General features: G+C 43.0%; 1 protein-coding gene across 6 annotated transcripts in view; it reads left to right on the forward strand.

Annotated features, from left to right (window-relative positions):
* The first annotated feature begins 8,952 nt into the window (after nucleotides 1–8,952).
* The window catches only part of OSBPL9 (oxysterol binding protein like 9), a 171,241-nt gene continuing 162,924 nt past the window's right edge, over nucleotides 8,953–17,269 (forward strand). For 4 of the 6 annotated variants that reach the window (XM_032160821.2, XM_058441860.1, XM_032160822.2 and 1 more), the window contains exon 1: nucleotides 9,182–9,311. In XM_032160821.2, coding sequence (XP_032016712.1) covers nucleotides 9,201–9,311 — 111 coding nt within the window. In that variant the 5' untranslated portion in view covers nucleotides 9,182–9,200. Of the gene's footprint in view, nucleotides 9,312–17,269 lie in introns of all 6 variants that reach the window. The other 2 variants (XM_032160823.2, XM_032160824.2) reach the window with 1 other exon arrangement.

Genomic DNA, 17,269 nt, shown 5'->3' on the forward strand with positions numbered 1-17,269 from the left:
GCTTTCCTGCCCTGCTCTTGTCTGCCTAACTACCTACTCTAACATATAGGCTAACCAGCTACTCTCAACTCCTTCCTTCCTCCACCTACCTTATAAATCTCTCTCACCTTGGGTAATTCCAGTAATGTACCTCCTGTGTTCCTAGACACAGGTTGCTGAGAATTGCTGGGGGAAAAAAAAATCCCTCAACCATTCAAAACAAGATAAGCCAGTGTTACCAATAGTTTGTATGTTTAAACTCAGCTGGACCCTTATTGCTACTTCCATCCCTTTTTTTTTTTCACTTCACAGAGCCCTTCCCTCTTGCCTTTTACACTTCATTACCTTCTTAAAGTTCACTATCTAATTCTATGACCTCCCCTTCCCCCTTCCTATCTGTTAATGACCTAATTTACATAGAAATAGAGTTCACCAAGGAGAATGCCTCTTAATTTCCTGCATTTGATCTTGAAGTATTTTCCCTAGGCCTTGGCTTTCTCAAGCCTCTCTCATTTTTCCCCATTCTAATTATTGATTCTTAATCTTTTTTCCTGGTTTCTCTTCTTTTTCCTCTTCTTCAAATTTTGCTGTCCTCTAGGGTTCCATCCTGAACCATACACTCTATCCACATTCCCTGATCTCAGTGCTTCCCATGCCTTCAGCTACCTTCTCTCTTTGTTTTTTTTTAGAGATAGGGTGTCACTCTGTCGCCCAGGCTGGAGTGCAGTGGCCCATCAAGGCTCACTGCAGCCTCAACCACCTGGGCTCAAGAGCTCCTCCAATTTAAGCTTCCTGAGTAGCTGGAACTACAGGTATGTGCCACCATGCCTGTTTTTTTGTTTGTTTGTTTGTTTGTTTGTGGTAGAGACAGGGTCTGGCTATGTTTCCCAGGCTGATCTCGAACTCCTGGCTTCAAGTGATCCTCCTGCCTCATGCCTCAACCTCCCAAAGTGCTGGAATTATCGGCATGAACCATCACTCCCGGCCAGCTACCGCCTATGGATTAAAACTCAAATGTGTAATTCCAGCCCTGGTTTATTTCTTGAGCTCCAAATTAGGATATCCATTTGCCAGCTGAATGTCTTTTTTTTTTTTTTTTTTTTTTTGAGACGCAGTTTCGCTCTTGTTGCCCAGGCTGGAATGCAGTGGCGTGATCTCGGCTCACCGCAACCTCCACCTCCTGGGTTCAGGCGATTCTCCTGCCTCAGTCTCCCAAGTAGCTGGGATTACCGGCATGCACCACCATGCCCGGCTAATTTTTTGTGTCTTTAGTAGAGATGGGGTTTCACCATGTTGGCCAGGCTGGTCTTGAACTCCTGACCTCGTGATCTGCCCGCCTCAGCCTCCCAAAGTGCTGGGATTACAGGCGTGAGTCACCGCTCCCGGCCACACACATATATCTTACAATGTAGAATATTCTTGTCACAATACACTGTGGATGAATTCATTAAGGATGCTGTGAGATAATTGCTACCTGAATTAGAATGTGTAATTCACTGTGGAACATAGTAAAGGTAAGATTAGCTCTGTCTGGGGGTGGGCACAGGTGTGGGTGTCCAAAGAAACTCTCAAAAAGGAACTGATAGTTGTTGTTGTTGTTGTTTTTGAGACGGAGTCTTGCTCTGTTACCCTGGCTGGACTGCGGTGGTGCAATCTCTGCTCACTGCAACCTCTGCCTCCCAGGTTCAACAATTCTCCTGCCTCAGCCTCCTGAGTAGCTGAGATTATAGGCGTGCACCACCATGCCCAGCTAATTTTGTATTTTTGGTAGAGACGGGGTTTCACCATGTTGGCCAGGCTGGTTTTGAACTCCTAACCTTAATTCAGATCATTTTCACAAACATTCAACATGGGCTGCTATGCCCCAGGCAGTATTGTTATATTGGAGATAGAGAGGTGAATAAGTCACTGACCTCAATGAGATTTTAGCTGGAGAAGCTACTTTTTCCTCGACTATCATTTATTCAAGAGAGTGGCTTGGGAGAATTAGCTCCTTAATCTCTAAGAGCTCCTCTCAGCCAACCCAAATAAGTACAAAGCGTGGCAATCCAGCTTCCCTAGCCTTCCCTGACCCTTTTATTCAGATTGCCTGCTGCTGCTAAGCAGATTGCCTGCTGCTTCCTGTTCCATGTTGTCTATGTGAGGCACTGTGCTAAGCTTGTGGATGCACATGTGACTGAGTCCTCAAAGAACCCAAGAGATAGGAGAACCAGGCACTCAATGAGTAGATGCAATAGGTTGTCCCAGACACTGTTGCATGTTTGTTCAGGGTGTAGATGGGGCTGTAAAGAATGAAACGTCACTTCCATCTGTGAAGGAGGGTGTTTGTAAAATGTTTAAAGCCCAAGGTAGCTGAGATGTGGGTCTCCAAGGGTACACTGGAAGGAGAAGACGAAAGATCAGTTCATTCCTCTTTTCTTTCCTTAGAACACTTACAGAACCTAAATCTCCTAAAATATTTTCTCTCCCTTTCTCAACTCTCTTTTGCCTGAAAATCATAGCTTTTCCTAAACTTGATGTTTCACTTTCTTGCTCTGTAGCTAGTGGAAAGGGTGAAAAAAAAAAAAAACAGGACTGTGAACAAAACAGGCTATGCCTTATTTTGCTTCTCCCAAATATAAGCATGATCCTGTTTCCTCTACACCCAGCAAAGGACAGTCAATGTCTTGTAGGTTTCTGTGTTTTCCCTTAATAAAGCAACACTCTAGAAATGTTGTTTTATTTGATGCTCGACTACCAATTAAGAAACATGGCAGCAATAACAGCAATAACAAAAAGCAGTTGGTGTGAAGTTTAGGAAGAGAAGACAGCAAACCAACAACAACAAAATGCATTATGAAGTAATTTGTACCTACACTCTTGGCTGTGAAAAGTTGGAAATCATTTTTGCTAGAAACTAAGGGAAAAAATTAGTGGTCTAAACGCTGCGTAAAGGAAGGAAACTTCCTATTGAGAAACACAAGCCACTCTTGTTCTTCCTTTTTAAAAACAAAACAGGCCAGGCACAGTGGCTCACGCCTGTAATCCCACACTCTGGAAGGTCAAGGGGCGGAGGGTGGATCACTTGAGGTGGGAGTTTGAGACCAGCCTGGCCAACATGGTGAAACCCCGTCTCTACTAAAAATACAAAAATTAGCTGGGTGTGGTGGCGGGCGCCTGTAGTCTCAGCTACTCAGGAGGCTGAGGCAGGAGAATCTCTTGGACCTGAGATAGGGAGGTTGCAGTGAGCTGAGATGGCACTACTGCACTCTAGCCTGGGTGACCGAGTGAGACTCTGTCTCTAAATAAATAAATACGTACATACAAAACAAAACTTGGCTAAATGATTATTCAGTTACAAAAGTTAGGAACCTTGGTATTATCTCTGATTCTTCTTACTCCCTCCTCATTTAATTGCATTGCTTAGTGAGTTTTAAAATCTTATCTCCAAAATATTTCTCAATAAATATACAGAATAGTATCTTTCCTATTCTTCATGCGTGCTGTCATTGTCCAAACTGAAACTCTCTATTGCTTGATTAGCTTTTTAAAATTCTCTGTCTTCTTATCTCATCTTCCTCCTCTCCATTTTGTCCTCAATTTTGCTGCCAGAATGGTCTTTCAAAAATCATGTCTTTAGTTTTATATATATTGATATTCTGAATGGCGGGATGAATCTGTCCCAGCTTCTGTCCTTGATGAGTTTTTGATGTTTTATGGTTAACATTGACTCTACCTTTCAGTTCTGAGTCTAATCCTCTTTTTCTGCTATGCATCAGCTGCCACATCAGTTCCACAAGATGCCAGTCACTGAGGAATGTAGGAACTACAGCCGATGTGTCTCTACCATGTGTCACTTTAGCTAATTATTTAAAGAATGTAGTTTGACACTTTGTGTAGAATGTAGAAAAAGTGCTGTGGAAATGGACATGGTTTTATGAGTCAAGAATTGCACTTGATCCTGGCTTTCCCTGATGACCTGTGTTTTGACATTTGAAGCTAAGTAGAGCCTGCTGATGCCTGGTGACCCTGATGAAAGTTAAAACTGATTTAGAAGTTGATGATGTTGCCTGTGTCATGTCCAAGACATTTATTTACTACACTTAATCTTAGCCAAATGACTGAGAAGTGATCAAGACATTTATACATAAACAAGGCAGATATAGCTTGCTGCTGTGGTGAAATGGATCTGGCATGCAAAGACCTAGATTCTAATTCTGGTTCTGCTGTTTACTAGTTGTGTGACTTTTGGCAAGCCACTAAATAACTTTGTGTTCTAGTGTCCTCATATTTAAAACGGGTGTGATAGTACAAATCTTGAAGGATTGTTGAGGGGAATAAAGGAAACAATGTACTGATGGGAGTTTAGCACAATCCTTGAAACTTTTTGGTCAGTTTCAATGGAACACATAATTCAGATCAAACAATAATTATTAAGCACCTTCTGTGTGCCAAGAACTGGGCTAGTTTCTAGGGCTACAAAGATAAGGCCTGGTTCCTGCTGTTAAGAAGCTAATGGAGGGATACTAATGAACACTATGTAAATTTTTTAACTCAATCTGAGTCATGATGTTTCAAGATCCCCACAGTTTGCTTATCCCAAAAGACATCCGCAACATGAGCTATTCTGCTGATTAGTCTGGAACATTCAAGTTTCTATAGGAAGTGTATATAGTGTGTTTCTTTTTTTTTTTTTGAGAAGGAGTCTCGCTCTGTCGCCCAGGCTGGAGTGCAGTGGCGCAATCTCGGCTCATTGCAAGCTCCGCCTCCCAAGTTCACGCCATTCTCCTGCTTCAGCCTCTCCGAGTAGCTGGGACTACAGGCGCGCACCACCACGCCCGGCTAATTTTTTGTATTTTTAGTAGAGACGGGGTTTCACCGTGGTCTCCATCTTCTGACCTCGTGATCCGCCCGCCTCGGCCTCCCAAAGTGCTGGGATAACAAGCGTAAGCCACTGCGCCCGGCTATATAGTGTGTTTCGAGGAGGCCATGTAGCATAATGAAAAGACAGGTATGTGTTTATATGGACTCAGATGCTCGTTAATTCACTAATTAATACTCTTAGGTACCTGGGTAAGTTTGTTCATTTCTTTGAATCTCAGTTTCCTTATTTGTAAAATGTGGAGATGAAAATACTCACAGAGTTATTGTGACGATTAAATGTGATAAGGTATGTAACATTCCTGGCACAGTCCCTGGCGTAGGGTAGATAATAAATGGTGGAATTAATAAGAAAAAATATATCGAAAAGGAAAGAGAAATGGCTTTGTACCACACTCAGTTGCATACATGTTTCATGTCCTGGTTAGCTGCTGAATAGCAACCATGTCTCTTAAACCAAGCCTTGCCTTTTCTTTCTTTCTTTTTTTTTTTTGAGACGGAGTCTCGCTCTGTCGCCCAGGCTGGAGTGCAGTGGCGCAATCTCGGCTCACTGCAAGCTCCGCTTCCCGGGTTCACGCCATTCTCCTGCCTCAGCCTCTCTGAGTAGCTGGGACTACAGGCGCCCGCCACCACGCCCGGCTAATTTTTTGTATTTTTAGTAGAGACGAGGTTTCACCGTGGTCTCGATCTCCTGACCTCGTGATCCGCCCGCCTCGGCCTCCCAAAGTGCTGGGATTACAAGCGTGAGCCACCGCGCCCAGCCTTTTTTTTTGAGACAGGGTCTTGATCTATTGCCTTGCCTAGGCTGGAGTGCAGTGGCGTGATCTCTGCTTACTGTATCCTTGACCTCCTGGGCTCAAGCAATTCTCCTGCCTCAGCCCCCTAAGTAGCTAGTACTACAGGCATGCCCCACCACAACCTCACTAATTTTTAAATTTTTTGTAGAGACAGGCTCTCACTTTGTTGTCCAGGCTGTTCTTTGTTGCCCAGAAGTTTCACTTTGTTGCCCAGGCTGGTCTGTAACTCCTGGGCTCAAGCTGTCCTCCCACCTTGGATTCCCAAAGTGCTGGGATTACAGGCATGAGCCACTGAGCCTGGCCTGGCTTTCTTGAAGATGCCAAACGTCTACCTTATTCCCAGAAACCTTTATTAAATTGTAATCTATAGAAAAGAGGCTGCTGTCCCTTTCAGATATATTCTTATTTACTTCTTTTTCAAATTTCTTGTGGAGATATATTCTTATTTACTTCTTTTTCAAATTTCTTGTAGAGACAGTGTCTCACTCTGGCATCCAACTCAGGCTGGAGTGCCGTGACGTGATCTTGGCTCACTGCAGTCTTAACCTCATGGGTCAAGCAATCCTCCTGCCTCAGCTTCCTGAGTAGGCAGGACTACAGATGTGTGCCACCATAGCCAACAAATTTTTTTAATTTTAAATTTTATTTTTTTTGTAGAGATGGGGTCCCGCTATGTTGCCCAGGCTGGTCCCAAACTCCTGGCCTGAAGCGATTCTCCCACCTCAGCTTCCCAAAACACTGGGATTACAGGTGTCAGCCACCAAGCCTGGCCCGCACCACATTTCTTTGGGAAAATTCTAAGAACTAATATTTATTTATTTATTTATTTATTTCTCCTGTTGCCTGTATAACTGCAGAATAAGAGCTAATATTAATTGAGTGCTTACTATTTACCAGGCTCTGTTCTAAGCTCTTTACCCATAGAAGCTCACTTAATCCTTGAAACAACCTTTGTAGACAGCTACTATTGTTACTCACATTTTAAAGAAGGGGACACCGAGGCATAGAGAAGTTAGCAAACTTGCCTAAGGCCATATGGCTACTAAGTGATGAATCTGGATATTAAAACCCTGGTACTATGGCACCAGGATCCACATTCTTAACTACTAAGCTTTGAGCCTCTCCTCAACTAGAAATAGAAACTCAGCTCAGCACAATGGCTCACACCTGTAATCCTAACACTTTGGGAGGCCGAGGTGGGTGGATCACCTGAGGTCAGGAGTTTGAGACCAGCCTGGCCAGCATGGTGAAACCTCGTCTCTACTAAAAATACAAAAGTTAGCCAGGCATGGTGGCTCGCGCCTGTAATCCCAGCTACTTGGGAGGCTGAGGCAAGAGAATCACTTGAACCCGGGAAGTGGAGGTTGCGGTGAGCCGAGATTGCGCCACTGCTCTCCAGCCTGGGCGATAAGAGTGAAACTCCGTCTCAAAAAAAAAAAAAAAACAAAAACAGAAACTCATTCATTTCTTTCTTTTTTTTTTAGACGGAGTCTCGCTCTGTCGCCCAGGCTGGAGTGCAATGGTGCGATCTTGGCTCACTGCAAGCTCCGCCTCCCGGGTTCACGCCATTCTCCTGCCTCAGCCTCTCCGAGTAGCTGGGACTACAGGCGCCTGCCACCACGCCCGGCTAATTTTTTGTATTTTTAGTAGAGATGAGGTTTCACCGTGGTCTCGATCTCCTGACCTCGTGATCCGCCCGCCTCGGCCTCCCAAAGTGCTGGGATTACAAGCGTGAGCCACCGTGCCCGGCCTCAAACTCATTCATTTCTATACCATCTAACTACTGACCCACTGGCATCTGAACCCATACTCTCTGCTCTTCCTTCTTGTTACTTTGGATAAAGTGTCTCTGCTACTATCAAAAGTCAACCTTTGCACTTGGGCTTGGGGTCTCAGTCTTTTCCTTTCTTTCTTTTTTTTGTGTTTTTTCCAGTGTTTTGCCAACACAAAAAGAGATCTCAATCTTATAAAGGGCTTCACTGCTGCTATCTCTCTGTTCTCTAGGATGTTCCCAGTTTTTCCCTCTCTTGAAAATCAGCAAAATAATATTCTCTAGTGTCTTCAATCTAAATAATAATTTAAAAAAAGGACAAAGAAAGCCCTTCCCTTGACCACACCTCCGTTTCCAGCTAGTGCCTCATCTTTTAGTTTCCTTTTTAGCTCTCTCTTGATATTTGCACGGCTGACTTTTTCTTATCCTCCACATCTAAGTTTAAAGCCACTTCCTAAGAGGCCTGCCCTAACCACCCAGTATAAATTAGCTACCCATTGACTTCCTATTAAAATAATTTATTAAATTATTTGCAGTGTTAATCAGTATTGGATATTTTTCTTGTTTACTTGTTTAGTGTTTGCTTTCATCACAGAATTTAAGCTCTGAGAGAGCTTATTCACTGCTGTATTCCCAAGACCTCCAACAGTGCCTAGATATATTAGGTGTTCAATAAATCCTTTTTTTTTTTTTTTTTTTTTTGTGAGGTAGAATCTGGCTCTGCCACCCAGGCTGGAGTGCAGTGATGCAATCTCGGCTCCGAGGTTCAAGTGATTCTTGTGCCTCAGCTAGGACTACAGGGTGCGCTGCCACGCCCGGATAATTTTTGTGTATTTAGTAGAGATGGGGTTTCACCATGTTGGCCAGGCTGGTCTCGAACGCCTGACCTCAAGTGATCTGCCTGACTCGGCCACCCAAAGTGCTGGGATTACAGGCGCGACCCACCGCGCCCGGCCAATAAATACTTAAATTGCCCTTGTAGGCTGTTAGTGATCTATCCCTACTTCTTTGACCTTATCTGCCACCACTTTCTCCCTGGCTCACTGCTCCACGCACACTGACCTCCTTGTTGATCCCTCAAGATGCCACGCTCACTCCTAACATTTGGTCTTTGCATTTGCTATTCCTTCGTCTTGGAAGGCTCTTCCACCAGGCTCCCTCCTTCACTTTCTTCAGGTCTTTCCTCAAAAGTTACCTTTTCATTCAGGCCTTCCCTGTTTGGGAATTTAAAATAGCAGTCCCAGCGCTCTCTCCTTCCTTGCTTATGTTTTTCTCCATAGCATTTATGATTTTTTAAATGTACGATATAATTTACTATTTTTTTTACCATTCCCCTCACCTGTCATGAAGGCTCTGTTGTACCCCAGTGCCTAGAAGAATGCCTAGTACAAAACAGCGAATATTTATTAAATGAATGGATTTGTGGAATGAATGCATAAATGAATATCAGATATGAAATCTTTTGGAAGTGGAAGGTATCATGGCCAGTAAAATTATTTATTAATATGTTCATAATCTTTTTTCTTTACTCTAATCCCATGACAGATTATAAATAATCTTAATAGCAGTATTCAAGTTTGCATTCTCGCATCCCTGGCATGGAGTCCTACACACAATAGGCGCCCTAAGAAAGCGTGTTTGACTTGATCGCTGGAGCATCTGCCGGCGCCGCCCAGGACCCGCCCAGGACCCGCCCAGGACCCGCCCCGCCCCCCGCGGCCCCGCCCCCCGCATGCTGATTGCCATATAGGCGAGTGACGTCAGGCCGTTTGTTGTCATTGGCGGCTCCCAAGATGGCGTCCATCATGGAAGGGCCGCTGAGCAAATGGACTAACGTGATGAAGGGCTGGCAGTACCGTTGGTTCGTGCTGGACTACAATGCAGGACTGCTCTCCTACTACACGGTGAGTCCTTGGAGGGCACAGCTCCAGGCGCCTCGGGGCCGCGTTTCCTGGGTGGAGGTGGGGGACCGGGGTTTTAGGTGGCTGAGTTGAGGTTGCTAGTCTGGGGGTGCCGCCGTACGAGAGGGTTCCCTTGTTGGGGAGGGTTTTACGTCTCGGATAGCCAATGAGGGTGAGGGAGAGAGGGGCGCAGCCAATAAATAGAAACTAGCTGCCTGATTTATGGGTTGGGGGTGAGCCAAGTTTCTTTTTTAGGGTCCGCTGTTAAGCGGTAGTGGGGTCCGGCATGGTTGTGAGCGGGTAAGGGTGATCGTAGTCATGGCTTAAAAGGTCCAGTCGTGCGGTTCATGCTGTCTTCATATGTTGTCATGGACTTTACACTGTCCCACCAAGGCCCCGTAGCCGGCCGCACCCCTTAGCTTCCCTCCAGAGATTGAAGAGCTCTGCTTCCTCGGAGGAGTGGCCAGAGGAGCCGGGACAGGTCCAAAAGGGACCAGCTCTTGGGCAACACCAGGGGGTCCGAAATCCCTCCAGTCGGTTCAGGTTTTGTGTCTCATTCAAGGGACGCACCCTTCTATTTAGCGGGAGGCGAGCTCAAACGACGCCTTAACTTTTGAGAGCCGAGGATTTCCTACACGCGAGACTCTTGTCAGCGAAGAGACAAGTGATAGTGCAGTGTCCCCTTACAGTTATATTCTGGGTTCAGGGCTTCACTGTTGTTAACATGAGTTGGTGGCCGTGGACAAGTAGATGAATTGCTATGAATCTTACGTGGTTTTGTGTGTGTGTGTGTGTGTGTGTGTGTGTGTGTGCATGGTTTTTTTTAGACGGAGTCTCGCCCTGTCGCCCTCGCTGGCGTGCAGTGGCATCATCTCGGCTCACTGCAACTTCCGCCTCTCGGGTTCAAGCGATTCTCCTGCCTCTGGCCTCCCTAGTAGCTGGCATCACAGGCATGCGCCACCACACCCTGCTAATTCTTGTATTTTTAGTAGAGACGGGGTTTCACCATGTTGGCCAGGCTGATCTTGAACTCCTAACCTCAGGTGATCCACCCGCCTCGGCCTCCCAAAGTGCTGGGATTACAGACAAGCCACCGCGTCCGGCCTTGAATCTTATGTGTTTTTTTTGTTTTGTTTTGTTTTGTTTTGTTTTGTTTTGTTTGAGACGGAGTCTCGCTCTGTCACCCAGGCTGGAGTGCAGTGGCGCAGTCTCGGCTCACTGCAAGCTCCGCCTCCCGGGTTCACGCCATTCTCCTGCCTCAGCCTCTCCGAGTAGCTGGGACTACAGGCGCCCGCCACCACGCCCGGCTAATTTTTTTGTATTTTTTTTGTTTTTAGTAGAGACGGGGTTTCACCGTGGTCTCGATCTCCTGACCTCGTGATCTGCCCGCCTCGGCCTCCCAAAGTGCTGGGATTACAAGCGTGAGCCACCGCGCCCGGCCAAATCTTATGTTTTGACTATCCCCTCCACCCTCATCGCATTCGATAGGGAGAGTAGGTGGTATTAGGGAGATAACTTACTTAGAAAGGTACTTTCTCTGAATGGTGTATAGTTGGCGATAGCCGATATGTGGGAAGAAAATACTTAAGAGGACAAAACAGAATGCCCAGAAAGCTTTAGAAAATAATAGAAGACAGAAAGAAAAACATGGTTATGGAAGAAAGATTAAGGTTGATGAGAGAAGGGGGACACTGAATTTATTTGTTCACTTAAAAAATAGCATTGAGCTGTTATGTGCATTTTCATGCCAGCAAGAATAGACAGTAAAAAAGACATTCACTGTTCCTCTTCTCTGGAGCTTATATAATAGCTTGGTGAGTCCTTTAATTCATTTCACTCCTAATAACTCTGCAAGGTGGTTATTCATTATCTCCATTTAATGTCCCCAGTTACAGTTTTGAAATCTGAGGCTCCAGGCTTTTAAAGCAATTTGCTCAACATCACATAGCACTAAGTGATGGAATCAGGATGCCAAATTATTGACTTTTTCTACTAAACTTCACTTGCACTACAGGAAGGAGAAAAGTGTAAGTTGTGAGTTACTAAAGGCAAGCTTGCAAGAGTAAAAGTATTACTTTCATCATCCGTCAACTATCAGCTTTCTTTCTCTACATAGTTTTTAAAGGGAAAAAGACTAAACCTTAATGAGTCTTAAACACATTGTTCAAGATTGTCTTTAGATAGGCATGAAAGAGAGGCAACTGAATATTATATCCCGAAAACTCTGGAATTATGAAAGCCATGGCTTAGATAAAGGAAAAGTAATATTGGGTTTAAGTAGATGTGATAATCAGAAAATCCCATAAACTCTATTCAAGATAGAGTGATTTCAGTGAGTGACACTATGCAGTTGAGTTACTTTACAAATCCCAAATTTGTGTGGATCTGAATCTAGGACCATACTGGAGAGGCCCCCAGCTGAGGTTCTTGGGAATGCCTAGCCCAGAAAGAATCTTCCTTTTTCCTGTTTTTCTTCCTTTCATGTATCCTTTTTCTGCTTTGTTGCCCTTTTAGTTTTTGAATACTTGGACAAATATCTCCTTTCTTACTGGCTAAATATAGGGTTTAAAAAAATACTTTTTTTCCCCCCTCAATACTTATCCTTCTTTTTGAGACTAGATTCCCTAAAATATTATCCTTGCCAGAGGAAGGAAGTATCATATTTCTCACTAACGGCTGTTTAGAAGATTTTTTTTCTTTTCTAGTTCCTTGATATTAAAGTATTTGCTTACAGAGAAACAACAGACAATTGTTGTACTATCTTGTGAAAATAAAATGATACCGAATCTCAAATTAGAGGAGGTCTAGTGAAGAGGGGAAAAGGATAGATATTTACTTAAAAGGGAAGGTAGGAGACACATTGGATATTGGCAATGAATTCTACACACATGACATTATTTCAGTCCATTCGGATTCTGAAGGATTTGAAGGTACATATTAAGGATTTGCATGTGGCTAATAACTTGGAGCTACATCTTCCAGGAAGAATATCTGAATTAGTTGTGTTGCCTTCCAAGCAAGGCAGTGAATAGCATAACTTTGTTTCTTGTTTCCAAAATCGCTTGGCCTGTAGTCTGTCTCTGTGCTTATTAATATATTCTAGGGTGGTCCTGAAAACCCTGAACTAAACTAAAGTGACCTTGCTTTAGAGTTGGCCTTACTGAGAATTCTTCTCGAGGAAATCTCAGGATTGGGTTAGGATCATTGTGATTGCTGTTAACTGAATAGATTTACACAAGCCTCACCTTAGTTGAATTTTTATTAGATGAAATGGCCAGAGAGAACTAACGATATAAATTTGGGAACACTATGTTGAGCAACCAATTGTTTATGTGGCTCATGATCACAAAAGAAGATATGGAAGGAAGGAAATTGGGGGAGGTATAGATCTATGAGGAATTAGAAGTTTAGAAAGTTAGAGGAGTTTGTGCCTTTTGTTAATTTATGAAAGGTTACTGAGTACCTATTGTGTGCCTGGCACTTTGTTAGGAAGTGGGATTAAAGTGGCAAATAAGATGGGAATTGTTCATGCTCTCATGGTACCTATAATATGTTGGGGGACATACCAGATAAGAGCCGTGATAGAGGAAGCACAGGGGGATACATAGGTGGACTACTTGACTCAGTCTTGGAGGGTTAGGAAAGGTTTCCTTGGAGAAGCAGGTTTGTTTTGACTAGAATGATGAGTAGAGATTAGCCGTATGAGCAGAGAGGGAAAAGTACTTGAGACAAAGGGAATAAAAGTTTTTTGGAGGAGACAAGAGTAAGCAGCTTGTCCGTTCTGGAGGTTGGGCTGTGAGGTAGGTAGTAGTGAGAGATGAACTGGGGAGCTAAGCAGGAGGACAGATAATGAAAGGCTTTCTTGGCAAACCATGTTAAGGAATTTGAACTTTATCCCTAGGGCAGTGGAGAGCTATTTCAGTGTTGTAAGCACTTTTTATTATTATTGAAAAATCTTTTATTATAGAAATTAAAAAAATTTATTTATTCATTTATTTTGATAAGACTGGTTAATTTTGTATTTTTGGTAGAGACGGGGTTTCACCATGTTGCTGAGGCTGGCCTCGAACTTCTGGGCTCAAGCATTCGCTTGCCTCGGCCTCCCAGAATGTTGGGATTACAGACGTGAGCCCCTGTGCCCAGCCTAGTATAGAAAATTTTTAACATTCATAAAAGTAAAGAGGACAGTAAAATGAATTCATTTCATCCAGCTTATACAAGTATCAGCATATGGCCAGTCTTCTTTTATTAGTACTCCCATTAACTCCTTCCTCCTCTATTGAATTATTTTTAGAGCAGATCCCAGACTATTATTTCTTTGTGAATATTTCAGTATGTGGCCAGGCATGGTGGCTCATGCCTGTAATCCCAGCACTTTGGGAGGCCGAGGCGGGGAGATCACGGGAGGTCAGGAATTCAAGACTAGCCTGGCCAACACTATCTCTGCTAAAAATACAAAAACTTGCCGGGGGCAGTGGCCATTGCCAGTAATCCCAGCTACTTGGGAGGCCGAGAATTCAGCCTCTCCCTTCAAGGAGAATCACTTGAACCAGGAAGTGGAGTTTGCAGTGAGCCAAGATGGTCCCACTGCACTCCAGCCTGGGCGACAAAGCGAGACTCCGTCTCAAAAAAAAAAAAAAAAAGAAAGTAAGTTAAGGTCCCTCTATTTTCAAAAGAATGTTATCAAAACACTTTTATTACAGCTAAATAGTAGTATTTATTAATATCAAATATCCAGTCTGTTCAATTTCCTAGAATGTCGCAAACATTTCTTCCTTACCAGTTGGTTTGAGTCAGAATTCCAAAGAAGATCTGCATATAAAATTATAGAGTCTCTTTTAATCTCTAGTTCTCCCTCTTTTTTTCTTGGCCGTTTATTTGTCTAAGACACCAGGTCATTTACTCTGTAGAATTTTCTGCATTTTGGATTTTGTTGGAAGCATCATTTTGGTATGTTTAAACATGTTCCTTTGTCCTCTGTATTTCCTATATAAATTGATAATTTGAGCTGAAAGCTTAATCAAATTTATTTTTTTTTCTTTTGGGTAAGAATATAGGTGGAACCTATCAAATCAAGAGGCATATGATGTTAGCTTGTCTCTCTATGATGTTAAAATTGATCAGTAGGTCAGGTGAAATGTGTGTTTTTTTTTGTTTTTTTTTGTTTTTTTTTTAAAGAATATGGTTGCAGAGAAGTAATCAGAAGGTCACTTTTGTTGGGATTTAGTGACTGGATGTGAGTGAAGGGAAGAGTCTGAAGACATCCAGGTTTTCAGCTTGAGCTGGTTGAATGATAAAAAGGAAGATAGGAAGAACAGATTGAGGGAGAGAAGTGGTTGCTTTGGGGCGTGTTGAAATTGACATAAAGATGTGTTATAGTCTGGAGCTTAGGACAAAAATCTGGGCTGCATATCCTCTTATCAGTCAGTAAAACATAAAATAAATCTGGGCTGCAGGTAAATATTAGTTTTTCACATATGGAGAGTTGAGAGAGTGAGTAGAACAGAGATCTTTGGATAGGACTCTGGAAAATACCACTGGATTTAGTTATCTATTGCGTTGACAGATTACTCCAAAACGTAGCAATTTAAAACAACAGTTTGTTACCTCATAGTTTCCGTGGGTCAGAACTTTGAGTTCTGGCTTAGGGTCTCTTATGAAGTTGTAGTCAATATATTAGCCAGTGCTGCAGTCATCTGAAAGGCTTGACTGGAGCAGGAGGATCAGCTACCACATGACTCACATGGCTGTTGTCAGAGAGCCTCAGTTCCTTGCTGGCTGTTGGAAGGTGGCCTCATTCCTCACCAGGTAGCCTCTCCATTGAGCTGCTGAAGTGTCATCATGACAGAGCAGCTGGCTGTGATCCAAGTGAGAGCAAAGAGGAAGCCTCAATCCCTTTTATGACCTAGTCAGAGACCACCATTTCTGCCTTATTCTGTTCATTAGAAACAAGCCATTAAATTCCATTCATGCTCCTGGGGATGGGAATTTCAAACATGAGGAGGGAAATTAGGCTTTATCTTTTGAAAAGAATTTGTGGACAAATTTTAAACTACCACAATCACAATTTAAGGGATTGGCAGAGGAAAAAAGCTCACACAGGAGAGTGAAAAGGGATGCCAGAGATGTAAGAGAAAAACTAGAAGAATGTGGCAGTTATGGATGGCAAGGTGGAAGTAGTAAATTGGCTTGAATACTGCTGAAAGGATTAAATAGATGAGATCTAAAGCATATCCATTGGATTGCTTGAACATCATTGATGCATGAACATCATTGATGTTCCCAGGGAGAGCAGTTTCCATGGAGTGGTAGGTATGGAATGCAGGTTGGAATGGCTTGAAGAGTAAAGAGGAGGCAGGAAGTATATGAAGTGAATGGAGGTTGTTCAAGATGTTTCATTGTAGAAAGGGCAAAGAGGACATGGAATGTGGAATGGAGGGGAACAGTTTCTAAAATAGGAATATGCTTAAATGGTGTAGGGATGGTAAGCAAGGTCCATGTTAAAAATGAGGATACAGTCAGGACACAAGGAATATAGTAAAGATTTAGGACAATGACACTGGGAACTGGAAAAAGGAATAGTTAAATATGATTTGTTTAGTCATTACCCACAAGTGTTTAACCCTCTTTCTTGATTTGTATTGCTTTTGGAGAGAGGGTTAGAAACTGAATTAGTAAGTTACCTGGGCTACTCAAGATATTCCTTGTAAAAGGAGTCATTAGAGAAATCATATGTTCTTTGCTGTTACACACTGTCTGGAAGAGACTTGTAATGACTTTGCATTTTAAAACCACTGCTAGTCAAAACACATTTAAGTGTTATTTGGCAGTCTTTAGCAATGTTTAGTAGATGATTAAAAAAAACTACCATCTAATTATTGGATTTTAGATTTTTGAATAGCTTAAATGTATATATTTCTCTTGCAAACATGTAAATGTAGTCTCAGATTCTCCTAGAAAGATACCAGCACCACTCCCATCTAATATTTAAAAGCAAATTTATTCTTTTCTAAGTAAATCATTCTGGAATATATCAAATATGATATTTATTGAGCTTATATATGGTACTTTTTTTTTTTTTTGACGGAGTCTCACTCTGTCACCCAGGCTGGAGTGCAGTGGCGCAATCTCCACTCACTGCCACCTCCACCTCCTGGGTTGAAGCAATTCTCCTGTCTCAGCCACTCGAGTAGCTGGGATTAAGGCGCCCACCGCCACGCCTGGCTAATTTTTGTATTTTTAGTAGAGACGAGGTTTCACCATGTTGACGAGGCTGATCTTGAACTCCTGACTTCAGATGATCCACCTGCCTCAGCCTCTCAAAGTGCTGAGATAACAGGTGTGAGCCACCTCGCCTGGCTATATGGTACATTTTAATAGTCCAAATCTAATAGAGTAGCTTTAGAATTATAAAAGGAACAAAAGAAAAATTGTATCTAAATCTAAATGGGCTGGGTGCGGTGGCTTATGCCTGTAATCCCCCAGCACTTTGGGAGGTCAAGGTGGGTGGATCACTTGAGGTCAGAAGTTCAAGACAAGCCTGACCAACATGGCGAAACCCCGTCTCTACTAAAAATACGAAAATTAGCCGGGCGTGGTGGTGCACCTCTGTAATCCCAGCTACTTGGGAGGCTGAGGCAGGAGAATCGCTTGAACCTGGAAGGCAGAACCCGTGAGCTGAGATCATGCCACTGCACTCTAGCATGGGCGACAGAGTGAGACTCTGTCTCAAAAAATAAATAAATAAATAAAAATAAAAATAAATCTAAACACCCTGAAAAGACATAAAGAAACTCCCTAAGATAGTGAGTAGTATCAGTGGGAAGAATTATTTGGAAATTTTTTCTTTTACTTTCCTTGAATACTTTAGACAGTCTTGATTTTTCCCTTTTCTAAAACTCCTGAGCCTTGCTCATGTAATTCTTCTGGGCGTTAATCATTTTACATCTGCCACAATTAAC

Source organism: Hylobates moloch, unplaced genomic scaffold (genome assembly GCF_009828535.3).
Source record: "Hylobates moloch isolate HMO894 unplaced genomic scaffold, HMol_V3 SCAFFOLD_8, whole genome shotgun sequence".
In the NCBI taxonomy this organism is placed as follows: domain Eukaryota; kingdom Metazoa; phylum Chordata; class Mammalia; order Primates; family Hylobatidae; genus Hylobates; species Hylobates moloch.